Source organism: Zeugodacus cucurbitae, chromosome 2, assembly GCF_028554725.1.
Source record: "Zeugodacus cucurbitae isolate PBARC_wt_2022May chromosome 2, idZeuCucr1.2, whole genome shotgun sequence".
Taxonomy (NCBI): Eukaryota; Metazoa; Arthropoda; class Insecta; order Diptera; family Tephritidae; genus Zeugodacus; species Zeugodacus cucurbitae.
Window position 1 is genome coordinate 74,575,479 of NC_071667.1, and position 14,251 is coordinate 74,589,729.

Genomic DNA, 14,251 nt, shown 5'->3' on the forward strand with positions numbered 1-14,251 from the left:
TTATAAAATGATGTAATTTCTTTCAATATACATATATACATATTTTTGAATTTTAAATCGACTTTCCCTCCCTCCTCCCCCATTCACCCTAGTTGCTTAGTTTGTTTTCACACACACACAGACACAGACACACACACGTTTCTTCGCTTAATTTTAGTTAATGTAAAATATTTAGTGAATTGCAGTTGACGACATATTGTATATGTAGTTTTATAAGTTGATTAGTTGTGGTGAAGTAATAAATACATAAATATATTACAAAAAAAAAAAACATTAAAAACCATTTGTTTTTGTCGCTTTTCTTTTTTATTTCTCTCAAATGTACGAGTATGTAAGGTATGTGTCTCTTTTGGGTTTAACGTAAAAGGCATTTGCAAGGCACAGTTATTGCTAAATTTAAACTAAAACAACAACTTCGTAAATTGGTTAAGCGCCGTAGCAAGATCTATGTGAAATGCAAACTGTAAGTGAAACAATGAACTCTTTATTAATTTAATGTGTATGATGGTAATAAATGCGTAAATTAAAAAACAAAAAAAAATAAATAAAATTTAATTGATAAACAACCTAACAACACCAATCACTGTAATTATTTGATGATGAATAAATGAATGAAAGAATTATAATAAAATCTACTCGAATGTATTTTAATGATTACACCTCATAGGGTGGTGGAATGCTTAGGTTTCTGCAGCGGTGATTTCGAAAAATCTTTGATGAGGGCTCAGCTATATAAATCCACTTTTGCGTATTGGTTTTATGGAATTGTTTGAAAATTTGTTGGATCTATTTATCTGCTTCTGTTGCGATGATACTTCATCAGAGAATTCTTATCAAGTCTAGGTTGACTTGTAAAGTGAGCATTTATCGCTTCGAAAATTGGTTGCATTTGCCTGTTTTGTAAGGTTCCACTAATGTACTTGCCCATTTTTCCGATCGTCACATCTTATGGAGGAAAATCACACCGAATTTAACATACATGAAAAATTATTCATGTAGGGAGGGCGACATTCTAGACATTTAATGAAATCTTATTTGAAAAAATTGGATTTCCTTTCTCAAGAATAATCCACACATTTTACGCAAGAGCTGTATCAATTATCCAACGAATAAAGAGACTTTGAATCTTGAATTTGGACGACTAACCGAATTTGTGAAAAGATATTTCATACCAATAAAGGCTCTTGAGGTCGGAAAAGTCAAAAGGCACCAGATTCGTAGAATATGATGGATGCGGAAGTAACTCGAGCCCAATTCGTGCAATGGTCATTATTTACCGTAAATAAAAATGAATTTTTTTGCCAGTTTTCAATTTTAAAATTGTGTTTCATTAACAAACGAAATTCCTTTTTAATAATTTTCATAATACCAAAACTTGCGTCACTAAAAATGCTATATTGAACGCCTAGAAGTATGCTTCGATATTGTATTGCTTATTTTTTATTGGCGGTTTCTACGCTTATGCGGTTAATAACAGCACGCTATTCATTTCATTTTTCCTTTTGGTTGTTTGGCGACAATTGGTCTTCCTTTTCCTCGGCATCCACCAGTGAGTACTGTATCGAACACTTTCAGAGCTGCAGCTCTATCGTCCTTTTGAACAACATCACCTCGCTAGCGTAGACGCTGTCTTCTTATTCGCTGAACTATGTCAATGTCGTCGTATAACTTGTACATCGTTTCATCGTCTGTGTAGTCAACGTTGCCAATGTTCAAAGGACCACAAATCTTACGTCTTTCTTTCAAAAACTCCTAGAGTCGTCATGATAAGGGATTTGTCTGATATTATGATTTGACAGGGATGATAAGGGTTTGGTTTTTGTTCGTCGAGAGAGGACTTTACTTTTCAATTGCCTACTCAGTCCATAGATTTCAAGGCTGACAATGTTATTAGGTTTTATGTTGGTCTGATATTATATTTATGCATTAAAAATAAGTCTGGTGATAATTTTTCAAGTCCGGTGACTTGTAACACCGAAGACTAGTACCCTCATTTTAAAAGAGAATGATAACTCATTCATAAACATTGGATATTGAAAAGTCTTTGAAAGGCTTTCGAAAAAGTCTCTAAACAGGTATATCAGCTAAACTAATAAAAATTATTGATTGTTTATTATGCGTGTTTTTTTATTACTATTTATTTATTTATATATTTATTTATTTATTTTTATTTAAAATATTTTTATTAAAAATTAGTATTATTAAATATTTACTGTTGGAACTACAATAAATGAATATTATTTTCATTTCACCAAAAGCTAATATTTGTATGTATCAAGTCAATAAAATATAGTAAATAACATAATAAAACTCAAATGAATTGCAGGAAATTAACGAAATAAACTATAATGGATATCTACTCGGCTTGTGTGCTTGTCTCGAAATATTAAAAATACTAAAAAATATTTTTAAAGCAATAATATTTAAATGACGTAAACAAATAAAAATAATAATATAATTATGATGGGATACTTCCGGAGGATACAAAGCAATGTTTAATTTCTTTTTTTTTAATAAAATATACAAATATGCGTGGATAATTAAATATGACAATAACTAAAAAATCTTAGAGAGATAGAGCTCATATCCTCGCTCTCTATTGCCTAAACTACTTAGCAAAATAAAAATAATGATAATAAAATTTGCATAGCTTAACGCCTGCGACTAAAATACACAAATGATAATGAATATCATCGTATTTGATAACCGAATTTTGTTTACCGTTTGCCAGCATGCCACGCCTTCTTTTTCTATTACGTAAATAATCCAATTAAATTATACATGCATTAGTGCTTATCACCATCCTGTTGTTAAGGCATTCTAATATAACAATTAATTTCCTATCAACACTCAACCATCGGGAGTTATTTATACCAAAACCACTGAAAGCACAATAATAATACAATTTTCGAGTCACGCGATTGATACGCACTTTGATCTTATCGTAAAGTGCTGTTCACGAAAAATATTGATGCAAAAAAGCACAATATTATCAATTAATAAAATGAAAGTAAAAAAACAGAGAAAACAGAGTACAGACGGACTCATATTGGCGCGTGTTTAAGCAAATAAACAAATTTGTTTGTTATTGTTGCCTAGAATGGTTTGGGTTCGGAAATTAATTCAGTTTAAAATTATGATTAACCGTTTTCCAAGGCATATTGACTAAGAGGTGACCTACATTAGCTTCCCTTTGGTTCTTTTTCGTCGACATTTAGTGTCGATATCACCATAAGTCCGGCCAAGGGTTGACAAAATGACAGCAAATTTTTGGTTTAATTTTTATGTCTCCATAACACTGCAATCTGCACTTGCCTTTGTCAAAGTGATCCGAAAGTGAAAAATATCAACTGGAAGTTCCTTGCGTTTCTTGTACTTTCATCGTGAGAATCTTTGCTCAAAATACCTATTAAAAACACTGGAAGAAATTAGGCCTAACAACTAGCAAATGGCTTGCAATGTTTATGATAACTATTATGACATCATCGTTTGTTTAAAAGAAATGTTCAAACAGTTTTCCCGAAAGTATAATAAGGGAGCAAGCCGTTATAATCAATTTACATACCTACAAACATATGTTTTTCATATTAGCCGCACAAAAAATAGTGTCATATATTATTTTGTTTCGAGATAAGATTTTTATTAGCAACGAAATTGCTAAATAATGCCAAATGTGACAAAACATGTCAAATTTAAAAACAATCTACAACACGAGTATATATAGTTCGAAGTATTTATAAAACAATAAGCGTGTTATCAAAGCTAATTGATGATTATCGGTAGCGCTATTAATCGTTTTAATTATTCATAAAATACGTACAACATTCATATTTTTATATAACAGAAGTTATTCTTTAAAATAGTATGGTTCCAAGATTGGTCTATATGGATGATTATAGTTGCGAATAGTAGCCAAAAAAAAATTTATATAATTTGCGGACTCCACTTTTTAAGCATCACTTAACTTTGAGAAAAAAAATTAAATTATCTAGGTAGTGGACTAGGTCCATAGCAAGGAACTCCGTATAAATTTTAGGTAGTAAGCAACTTCAGCAAAGAGAGCTCTCCATTTTGAAGGTAATTTGGAGTTAGGAAACATTCTGTATATAGTTAAAAATAAAGCTCCAACTTATTCATCATGAGTTAAGCGCTTGATTTAAGAGATTGAATTGAAAACTTTCCACTGCTGGAAAATTGTGTTTAGGGCCCTACTTTTTAATCACTATTGATATTGGTCGCAATTTCGACTTAAACAATGCGCCTACTAGTGCTCTCTTACATATTGCCTTATCACTTTCCAAATGGCAAACAAAAATGTGTCGAGCACTAATTTTCCTTATCAGCATAATTCAATTATAATGGCTGGAGTATGTTTTTACATATGTATACTTAACTTCATATACAGGGTGAACTCGTATTTGTACAGAATAAAAGAGAAGATTCAAAGTATGTTAAACATATTCGAAATATTACTTGTAGGTCAAGAAAATCATTTCCAAACAGACTAGAAATAGAGCAATTAGGGTAAATTCTGCAAATTCATCACTAATTGTTCTCAATTTATCCTACAATAGAGCAATTAATAACGATATCCATTCCAAAAGAATTCTTATTACAATTGGCTACTCTGAAAAAAGATTACCGGCTCTATAATAATATAGTTTTCTTAAGATTACATGAAAATGATATATGTAGGTATTAAAAATAGTTAAAAGTTAGAAAATTTAGCTAATTAAAAGATAAATGAACTCATTTCAAGTTTAAGTTTTTAAATGAAATCTAAATGATTGACTAAATTAATACTATGTACTAATTATTTTGGCTAAATTGAGACGATTTGAACATATTACTTAATGAGTAGATATCTATCTTAATTGTTTCAGTTAATTAACCGTTTGAACAAGTTGTTAGTCGCTTCGATATTTAGGTCATCATAATTCAAAACTTCCTACATTCATGCGCCTCACCCTGTATACCAAGTATAGACGAACATATTAATCTGTCTGTTAATTTAATTCGCCAGCGCCATTGTTATTGTACTTGAAATTAATAGTTTATATTTTGTTAATACTCGCACAGAATTCGATCAGTCTTGTTAAGTCGAAGGAGCCATTAAGTGCTAATATAGCGGAAATAATACGCATTGAAATTTTTCATAATATTTCGGTAGTGCTACGCTGAAGATTAATTACTTTGGAAAAATGCCTTCGGGAGAGAAAAATGGTGAAACACCTGTTAAAAGCAGCACCACAACGACTGTACAAAAGGCTGTTGCCAACGACAGTGCAAATGGCAAACTCGATAACAGTAATAAACATATAAAAGCCAAATATGTAATTAAAAATAGCGGTACAGTGCTATTACCTAATCACGACATACCAACGCCAACAAAATTCAATTCCACAGATGTTGTGCTTGATCCATTCTGTGATCCCGAGAAACCACAGAAAATATCCTTTCGTGATGTAACTTCAGCGGCTTTTCTCATTAAGGATGGCGTTGCGAGAACACCATGTCCGGTGAGTAATAAGTGATTTGAAGGGCATTTGTTATAACACTCAATTAAATATATAAATAATATAGAAAATATAATTAGCAAATAGTGCCAAAGTTCAAAACGCGTTTCATAATATTTTTTGATTGATAAATACAGAAACATTTGCCGTTAATTAGTCTTGTTGATTGGCTTAATATGTGCTAATATACTCTTAATGCGTCATTGTATTATATAAATTGAGTTCGAGATATTTAAGAACGCATAAGTTCGGTTATAACGGCGAATATTAACGAGATCCGCCTGAGAGATTAATGAACTGCTCTCGAAAACGGAAAAATATGAATTAGATTCCAGATTCCAAATTAATAAAATATCTGGCAAAAAAATACCCTGAGATTTAATCCAGTATCTTCAATAAAAAGTTTAGAAAATGCTTGACAGATAAGTTGATATGGTAAAGAAAAATATGCTCCTATACCTTGGCCTTGATTATTGTAATGCATAGTAATGCCTTAAGAGGCTATACCAGTGTTTTCAATTCGATTTTTTACTTATTCGATAGTTAATACTTTCAAAAATGTCCTGTGAAAGCGGTAATGTCGTATCTTGAATATTCTTTGAATGGCATCGTTCTAAAGAGCGACCGCTCGCAGGCTTAAGCCGCAATATTCGAAACTTTAAACTTTTTTTTCAAAACTACGCCATTTTGTTAATTTTTAATATTTTGCATAAATCGTAGGTCATATTGGAAATATCTTCAACTTTAATACCCATTTTGAATTTGTTTGTTTCAGCTGCTCATTCGACCGGAATCATGTCAGCAGTTGGGGAACTTTTCTTTTTATACCTCCCAAGACTGCACATAATTCCGTTCTTTTTTATTATATTTGTGAAAAAAAATCTTAAAAAATAGCTAAAAATATACCTTATTATGTCAAAAAACTTCGAAATAAAATTTACGAAAATCGCCTAATTTTTCATGGCTTACACTGGTTTAGCCCCTTAACGAAAATATAAAAGCTATATATGTTAATTGCTGCGTTTGTTCTTTTGAAGATTTCTGGTTCTGAGTATGTTGCAATAAAGATCTAACGAAGAAAAAACTCCTACCGAAACACGAAATCCAAACCAAAAGAATAGCATAACTCAAGTTTTGTAAAATATAGGGAAAAAACATTTAAAACTTTAATTTAGTCATACTACCAATATAGTATTTTGATATTGTAAATTATGACTGAGAGTACTGTATAGAGAGAGCACCTATTTAGTTTTTTTATTTTTACAATTAATGTATATATATTTTTATTTATATTCCATATATAATATATATACCGTTTTTATTTTAATATTTAGCGCTCCACCTCATCAGACTCTTATGGCATGGATTTGTATTTGAAGAAGGACTTTCTACAAGTAACTGGCAGGTAAAAAATACTTAAAATGGTTGATAATGAATAATGATTATAAAATTAATGTCAGCAGCAAAGCCAATCAATAATCACACTTTTAATGATTCAATACTCATGCAAGCAGAATGAAATGCGCAAAAAGTCTTAAAAAATATAAATATTTTTCTTTGCTTATCTTTATAATACGTATTCGAAATTAATTAACGCTATCAATATTTGTCCATTGCCGGCACCGCACAGTCTTCCACTAATTATTTGTATTTATGATTGGCAGGTCCAAAGTTCAATCTTTCAATTGTCCCGGTGTTATTGAAAATAATTAATAATCGAATATTTTTTAAAAAGTGTTTCGCTCGCTTTAAGTATTGATCAATAATACTAACAAGGACTAAGCTAATGGAAAACTCACTGAGTCTATGATATGACTGTGAAGTTCACGAAGTCCCAACATACGTGTTGAGTTCATTTTTTTGAAAATATCAAAAAGGATTAGATTAGGGAGAGAGTATTGAGCTTTCACATATATTATATAGATTAGAATGCAAAAAGAAATTGAATTATGGAAAGTTAAAGGCCCTCTCTAAATTATTGAGAGTTCCTTTCTGTCTTCATAACAGTTGAGCGGAGCGTTTGGAGAAATAATATAATTATGATTTAAATATTTTCGAATATATTTAGTTGTATTTGAAAGAGTCGTCTTGAGTTGAAACGGGACAATTTCTATGAGAATCAAGACAGCATTACAATATTAATATTTATACAACACCTATATAGTACAATATATGTATTTTATATCTTCCAGTTTCAAAGAACGTGGTGCGCGTTACGCGCTTCTCAGCCTCTCCGAACAACAAAAGAAGACTGGTGTCATTTCCGCCTCGCTAGGAAACCATGCACAGGTGCGTTCTACTCATTAAAATTACCCAAACAAAATCACTAAAAAATTCAATTTCATTCCTAGGCCTTGAGTTACCATGGTTGGAAACTAAATATACCCGTCACCGTCGTGATGCCCAAAGCGGCGCCCATAATGAAGATACAGAAATGTCGCAATTACAAGGCGACCGTAATTGTGGACGGTAATGATATGGGTGAAGCTAAAGTGATCGCCATGCAAATGGCGCAAGAGAAGGGACTACTCTACATCAATGGCTACGATCATCCACACATAATGGCTGGCCAAGGCACAATCGGTTTAGAAATTTTGGAGCAAGTGCCCAATCCAGATGCTGTGATTATACCTGTCGGTGGTGGTGGTCTCATAGCCGGCATTGCGACAGCTATTAAAGCTATATCTCCAAACACCACAGTTATTGTAAGAAAAGACAAGACATGTTGAGGAAAAAAAATATTGACCTTTTTATATTAACCAGGGCGTTGAGTCTGAGAAGTGTCCCAGCTTTTCGCAAGCCATAGAAAATAATGGACCCGTACACACACCCATCAACAACACGTTGGCTGATGGCTTGGCGGTGCCCAAAGTCGGCTATAATGCCTATGTAACGGCATTGCCACTCATCGATAAGATGGTCGTGGTGAAGGAGGAATGGATTGCATTGGCAATTCTACGTTTGGTAGAGGAGGAGAAGTGTGTGGTGGAAGGCGCTGGCGCTTCAGGCTTGGCGGCCGTACTGGCTGGACAACTTAATGAGCTGAAGGGCAAAAAGTGAGTTAATTGTATATGGTGTGATGAAGTAATATAACTCTTTAATATTTATATAGGGTTGTGATTCTCTTGTGTGGCGGTAATATAGACACAACTGTATTTGGTCGCTGTTTGGAGCGTGGTCTAGCCGCCGAAGGTCGTCTAGTGAAGTTTCAAGTTGAAGTTAGTGATCGTCCTGGTGGTATACACGAACTCTGCAAACTACTCTCACATTTGGGTGTCTCCATCAAGGACATAATGCACGAGCGCGCTTGGCTCAGAGATATCTACACAGTGGCGGTGAGTTTTAGGGAAACTGTTGTATAATTATATTGTACTAATCACTTTCATCTCGTTCAATAGGTTAAGGTCGTCTGTGAGACTCGTGACTGGTCTCATAGTATGGAATTGCGAAATGAGTTGAAGCGAAACTACACAAATGTTGAGTTCTGTGAGGAACCTTTGGCCATACATTACAATGCATCTTCCTAAGGAGTTTACTTAAATTATACACTTATTAAAATACTTTATCTATTATTTATAAATAATGCTTGGGACTTCGAAGCTTCTTATATATTATTTTTCAAAATATTTTTATAAAATAACATTGTAAATAAATTCAAAAATGTCGGGGATGATAAATCTCAAAATAATAAAATCTAATCTGTAATTTTTCTCAATATCTCTGTGACTTTCTTGCAGCGAACTCTTACTCTTCAGCTGTCAACTTTTAAAAGATAGGAGAAACTCGAGAATTTGGTTAGATTAAGTTCGGACTGATCCATGGATATCACGGGAATCCCACTTCAAAATTAATTAAGCAAATAGTATTTTTCCAAACTACTGTACGTACTCGATTTACAAATACAAAGTTTGAGTTTCCTATAAAAATCATATTTTTGGCTTTCTGTCAAAAATCTTCATTTTTTTTAATTTTTCCGATTTAATTACCAACATCATTATTAATAGAGTAATTTATGGGTAAATACGTGGACTAGGGCGCTTATAATGGATGACGATATAGTCGACAGCCATTGTGATCCGCAAAAACCGCGTGGTATTTCCTATGAGAACATCACCACTGCTGATTTGCTTTTGTTGGACGAAGTGATTAAAACGCCATGTACGGTAAAGTTTACGAAGCATTCTTACGCTATTAAGAATAACATTTTCAAGCAATTTCAACTATTTTGTAGCGCGCTATGAACTGTGTTGAATATAATATGGAGATATTTTTTAAGAAAGAATTCATGCAGACGATGGGCAGGTGAGTTAAGAAAGGAACTGTATCTTTAAAGTGTAAACTTTTATTACGATAAAGTGAAAAATTTAAAATTAAAGCATTAGATGAACTATCGAAGTGGATAATTCCCATATTAACTGATCTCATGATCTCATCCTTTCCACAGTTTCAAAGCACGAGGAGCACGTTTTGCCTTACTTTACCTCTCAGACAAGCAAAAACAAATTGGTGTTATAACTGCCTCAACGGGGAATCACGCCTTGGTAATATAAAGCGACATTTAAATGAACCTATACAACCTCAGATCTCAATATAAGCTCATCTCGTTACAGGCCTTAAGTTATCAAGGTAATCTACTCAAAATCCCCGTTACAGTTGTGGTGCCAACTTGTACCGCCCCGCAGACTATTGTAAAATGCCGTTCTTATAATGCGCATGTGATTACTGAGGGTCGCGACATTGCTGAATCCAGAGTGGTTGCTTTAGTTTTAGCTAAGGAGCGGGAACTAGAATATATCGATAGTTATGATCATCCACATGTAATCGCCGGGAATGGCACGATAGGCTTTGAGATACTAAGGCAAGTACCAAAAATAGACGCCATCGTTGTGCCTGTTGGAGGTGGTGGACTCATAGCGGGTATTGCCACAGCAGTTAAGACGGTATCACCACAGACACTAATTATTGTGAGTACATGTAAGAAAAATGATCGAATAGTTACTAGCTTTTCCACTACAGGGTGTGGAGTTGGAAAAGTGTCCCAGTTTCCAACGTGCCATGGAGAATGAGAAACCAACTTACACACCACCAAATAACTCGCTGGCTGACGGTTTGCTCGTGCCCAAGGTGGGTTGCAATGCCTTCTCCATGGTTGCGGTTTTGATAGATAAGTTGGTGTTGGTACGCGATGCTTGGGTGGCGTTGGCAATGCTGCGACTGGTTGTCGAAGAGGAGTGCGTAGTCGAGGGCGCCGGTGCTGTGGGATTGGCGGCGATACTAGCTGGTCACTTGAATGAATTGCATCTGAAGAGGTATGAGAAGATTGGAGGAGAAATGCTTCTGTTTCACACATTATTTTTTTTCTCGTAGAGTTGTGGTTTTACTTAGTGGCTGTAATACCTATGAGGCTGCTTTCGGACGTGCTCTTGAGTGTGGAATGGCTGCCGAACGACGTTTATTGCCAGATGAGACTGAGCATAATGTCTGCAGCGCACTTACACTTATCGAAAAGCTTACTAAAATTGGTCTAAATGTGAATGATATATTATCAGAATGTGTATGGTTGCCATTAGCATATAGTTTGGAACTTGGTAAGAGCAGAGAGAAAGCAGATTCCATTACGGTTTAGAATAAAAAATGCTCTGAAAACTTAAACTATCTAAAAATATGTCTTCAACACAATTCTTTGCTTTTCAGAACAACGTGCCAAGGCTGTAATTCATGAACTCGCATTAGACGAGATGCGAAAACCACCAAGTGACAACGAGGAAGGCGACGTACAACCAACGACATCGGCACGAAGTCAAAACGAAGCCGTGAGAAATCAAAACGAAGTCGCAAGAGGTCAAAAGGAAACTGCAAGAAGTCAAAGTAAAGCCGCAAAAAGTCCAAGAGTAGTACCAGAAGCGAAACACGAAGATACTAGCAAGGAGACGCAAAAACAGGTGGTTGAAGATATCCAAGCCAAATCAGCTCCAGAAAAATGCGCAATGCCTGTGCATGCGCCATTAAAAACCAGAAAATCTTCCATAACAAACCGAAAGTTGATCTTCAAAAGGCCGGCTAAATAAAGACTTCCCGTACCGCCGGTTTTCTGAATGTCTAAAAACCGGAAAACTAAAACAAAGCCTCAAAGCCCTTAAGAGGCAACAACAAATATGTAATTCATAAAATTTCATTTCATCTCATTTATAAAACGTTTGCAAAAATTGTTGCACTAAAAACCAAAAATATTTCAATAAATCATGCTTCATCTTCACCCGCAGTTTCGGCCGAAAGTTCTTCGTCATATTCATCCAAAAATTCATCGTCCACCTTCTTTACTTTCTTGATTAAGCTCAAACGATAGGCTTCCTCCTCCTCCGGCGTTGGATCTGTGGTCTCGATGAAGTCTTCATCCTCATGTGGATATTCTTCCAAAACAGGTGGCAGATGTTTCAATGGCATATTACGTGCCACATATTTGTGACCCCAACCTACATATATCGACTCGCACATCTTTTCAAAGGTGAAGGTGTAAGCACCCGGCCAGATATTCGATTGTATGATGAGTATACGTTCATTGCGATTGGTGTACTTACTGGTGAAACGTGTTACCCACGGCATGGTGAATTGATCACTAAGATCATTTGAGCAGGGATGCAGTATCGGTGGTCCTTCTTCGGGTACGGAAAACTCCTCACCCTCAAGGTCTTCATCTTCCTCCTCTTCTTCTTGTTCCAAATCCTCTTCTTCCTCGCCCATCTCTTCCATACGTAGCAGTTTCCGTAGACGCTCCAATTCCTTTTCACGCAACTTATGTGCCTTCAATTCATCATACCAAAGTACGCGGCCCTGACGCAATATATTCGGTCTTACATGCAACCATCTGTGTAATTTTGTAAGAGTCTCTAGGGGTTCCGGTTGATATTTTTCATTCTTCAATAGCATTATGTCATTATCTATTGAGTTTGGAAGTTAAAATTATTTACATACAAAAGTTATTTGGCATCAATAAAGTTAGGACTTACCAATAATGTCTTCTTCGCCTTCGGCTAAAAGAGATGGTTCCTCCTCCTCCTCCTCTTCATCATCTTCTATACCATCGTACATACGTCTCTCTCTCTTCGTCATTGTTCTATAGTAGCCGTAGGGTGCAATGTATGTACCGGCTGTTATTCGCGCTATGAGCGCACGCAGATAATGTTTCTCTTTCCCCGGAAAGCATGGATACGATTGAATGTCAGCTTCAAGATCACCCGTTAGAAATTTCTTTATCTCACGTGATAATTTTATTTGCGAAGGCGTTACCATTGGCAATTCCATCCAATCATCGGATACTGAGTTCACCACAAAATACGAAAAGCGATTTGCGCCGGTACCGACAGTCTCTGGTGGTATATTGAAAGTTTCTTTAGTTTCAGCCAATGGTATGGGTGCAGCTTCTGGCACCATTTTTTCAATTTCTTCAATTGGGTGATCATCCCAACCTAATTTGCCGGGCGTTAGTTCGGGCCCAACAAATGTCGGTAGCGGCTTTGTACCAGAAACCATGCGGTGAAGCATTTCCTTATGTTTTTCTTGTAATTCTTCTGTCATTTGATCAACGCGCGACAGTACTTCTTCATGCGATAATGACGCCTCTACAATGTAATACGAAGCTTTGAGTCCATTTATCATACCCCAAAAGCGACATTGCATTATAGAGGGATGTGTCTGTAGGCGATCCATGGCACAGGCGAGTTGAAAGATATCATCCGAGTTTATGCCGAAACCACATTGATTCCAGAAGAATTGCAAATGTTGCACACGTTCGTCAAAGGTTATGAAACGGCTCAAGTCTAATATGTCGAGTTTAATACCGTCTAGAATGGCAGATTTGGACTCCTCGACAGTGGCCATTTCGTCAGCGACCTGCAGCTCGTTCGGTTCAGGTACGGGTAACTGCAAGAATATCAAGAAACAGTGTCATAATAATTTGTTCCCGAAAGTGTTACACACTTTCATTTCTCTCACTACATTTCAAGAAGCTCTTTACCTTCATAGACAAAAGAAACTTCTTCGCCACACGATAAATGCGAGATTCTTCAAAGACTCCATCCGGTGGAAAACGCTCTGGTAAATGCAACTTCTGCTCACGTACATTGCGACTGAATTCTTCAAAGAAATCTATTACGTTCGGTGGACGCTCGTCAATAACTCGTTTGATAATGTCCGATAAGTGATCAAATCTGTAAAATGAGATTTGAGTCCATATAATATTTAGAGACTAAAAAGTGCGCACTTACAAATTATCTCCGCTAATAGTGCTATATTGTTGCATAATAGTTTTGGCCACATTCAGCTCATAGCCTATGTTGGGTGGTTCTTTACGCGTATGATCGCGTTTCTGACACTCGGAACCGAAATATTGACTCAACATTGTGTTGGTCGACGAGGAAGATGACGTGGATATCAGGTGCGCACATGGATCGTCTGATTCTTCTGATTTCTCTGGCTTCTCAATGTGTTCAGCTATTCGCCGCGGTTCAAGATCACCGCAGGGCACATTAATTTTCGAACTTGAGGTGGTATCGAGCGTAAAGCCATCACACGATTGTTTTTCGCCCAACTCCATCGGAATGGCGATATTTCTTTAAAGTCTGGAGGCGTAAGAATATTTTTTTTTTTTATAATGCGAAGCGAAAATTCGTGTGAAGCCTTTTTTGAAAAATGAAAAAAATGAAGCGCTCTGACTGAAAATAATCCTATGAAAATTT

The 14,251-nt window shown here is 35.5% G+C and overlaps 3 protein-coding genes across 4 annotated transcripts; 2 read left to right on the forward strand and 1 right to left on the reverse strand.

Moving 5' to 3' along the window:
• Window positions 1-5,070: 5,070 nt before the first annotated feature.
• Window positions 5,071-9,231, forward strand: LOC105216116 (L-threonine ammonia-lyase). The gene is made up of 7 exons (XM_011190430.3): window positions 5,071-5,519; window positions 6,851-6,921; window positions 7,709-7,805; window positions 7,868-8,221; window positions 8,280-8,572; window positions 8,629-8,851; window positions 8,915-9,231. The coding sequence occupies exons 1-7, from the start codon at window positions 5,202-5,204 to the stop codon at window positions 9,041-9,043; spliced, it is 1,485 nt and encodes a 494-aa protein (XP_011188732.1). The 5' UTR covers window positions 5,071-5,201; the 3' UTR covers window positions 9,044-9,231.
• Window positions 9,232-9,381: 150 nt separating this feature from the next.
• Window positions 9,382-11,791, forward strand: LOC105216115 (L-threonine dehydratase catabolic TdcB). Of its 2 annotated transcripts, none has more exons than XM_011190429.3 (7): window positions 9,382-9,679; window positions 9,748-9,818; window positions 9,961-10,057; window positions 10,127-10,480; window positions 10,533-10,825; window positions 10,884-11,104; window positions 11,211-11,791. In XM_011190429.3, the coding sequence occupies exons 1-7, from the start codon at window positions 9,560-9,562 to the stop codon at window positions 11,582-11,584; spliced, it is 1,530 nt and encodes a 509-aa protein (XP_011188731.1). In that variant the 5' UTR covers window positions 9,382-9,559; the 3' UTR covers window positions 11,585-11,791. The 2 variants fall into 2 exon arrangements, with proteins under 2 accessions (XP_011188731.1, XP_054090932.1); XM_054234957.1 differs by having other exon boundaries at window positions 9,382-9,674.
• LOC105216114 (radial spoke head protein 4 homolog A) lies at window positions 11,673-14,251 on the reverse strand. The gene is made up of 4 exons (XM_011190427.3): window positions 13,781-14,251; window positions 13,531-13,723; window positions 12,524-13,436; window positions 11,673-12,454 (listed from the first exon to the last, which is right to left on the reverse strand). Exons 1-4 carry the CDS (start codon window positions 14,107-14,109, stop codon window positions 11,757-11,759), a joined length of 2,133 nt encoding a protein of 710 aa, XP_011188729.1. The 5' UTR covers window positions 14,110-14,251; the 3' UTR covers window positions 11,673-11,756.

What these genes read in the sequence shown, in the direction of transcription:
- LOC105216116 (XM_011190430.3), top strand. Translation starts at nt 5,202, where the DNA reads ATGCCTTCGGGAGAGAAAAATGGTGAAACACCTGTTAAAAGCAGCACC. An exon ending in CGCTAGGAAACCATGCACAG is followed by an intron (nt 7,806 to 7,867) that starts GTGCGTTCTACT and finishes TTTCATTCCTAG; the next exon opens with GCCTTGAGTTACCATGGTTG. An exon ending in GAGATATCTACACAGTGGCG is followed by an intron (nt 8,852 to 8,914) that starts GTGAGTTTTAGG and finishes CTCGTTCAATAG; the next exon opens with GTTAAGGTCGTCTGTGAGAC.
- LOC105216115 (XM_011190429.3), top strand. Translation starts at nt 9,560, where the DNA reads ATGGATGACGATATAGTCGACAGCCATTGTGATCCGCAAAAACCGCGT. An exon ending in TGATTAAAACGCCATGTACG is followed by an intron (nt 9,680 to 9,747) that starts GTAAAGTTTACG and finishes ACTATTTTGTAG; the next exon opens with CGCGCTATGAACTGTGTTGA. An exon ending in AATGAATTGCATCTGAAGAG is followed by an intron (nt 10,826 to 10,883) that starts GTATGAGAAGAT and finishes TTTTTCTCGTAG; the next exon opens with AGTTGTGGTTTTACTTAGTG.
- LOC105216114 (XM_011190427.3), bottom strand. Translation starts at nt 14,109, where the DNA reads ATGGAGTTGGGCGAAAAACAATCGTGTGATGGCTTTACGCTCGATACC. An exon ending in ACTATTAGCGGAGATAATTT is followed by an intron (nt 13,724 to 13,780) that starts GTAAGTGCGCAC and finishes CTCATTTTACAG; the next exon opens with ATTTGATCACTTATCGGACA. An exon ending in AGGCGAAGAAGACATTATTG is followed by an intron (nt 12,455 to 12,523) that starts GTAAGTCCTAAC and finishes CAAACTCAATAG; the next exon opens with ATAATGACATAATGCTATTG.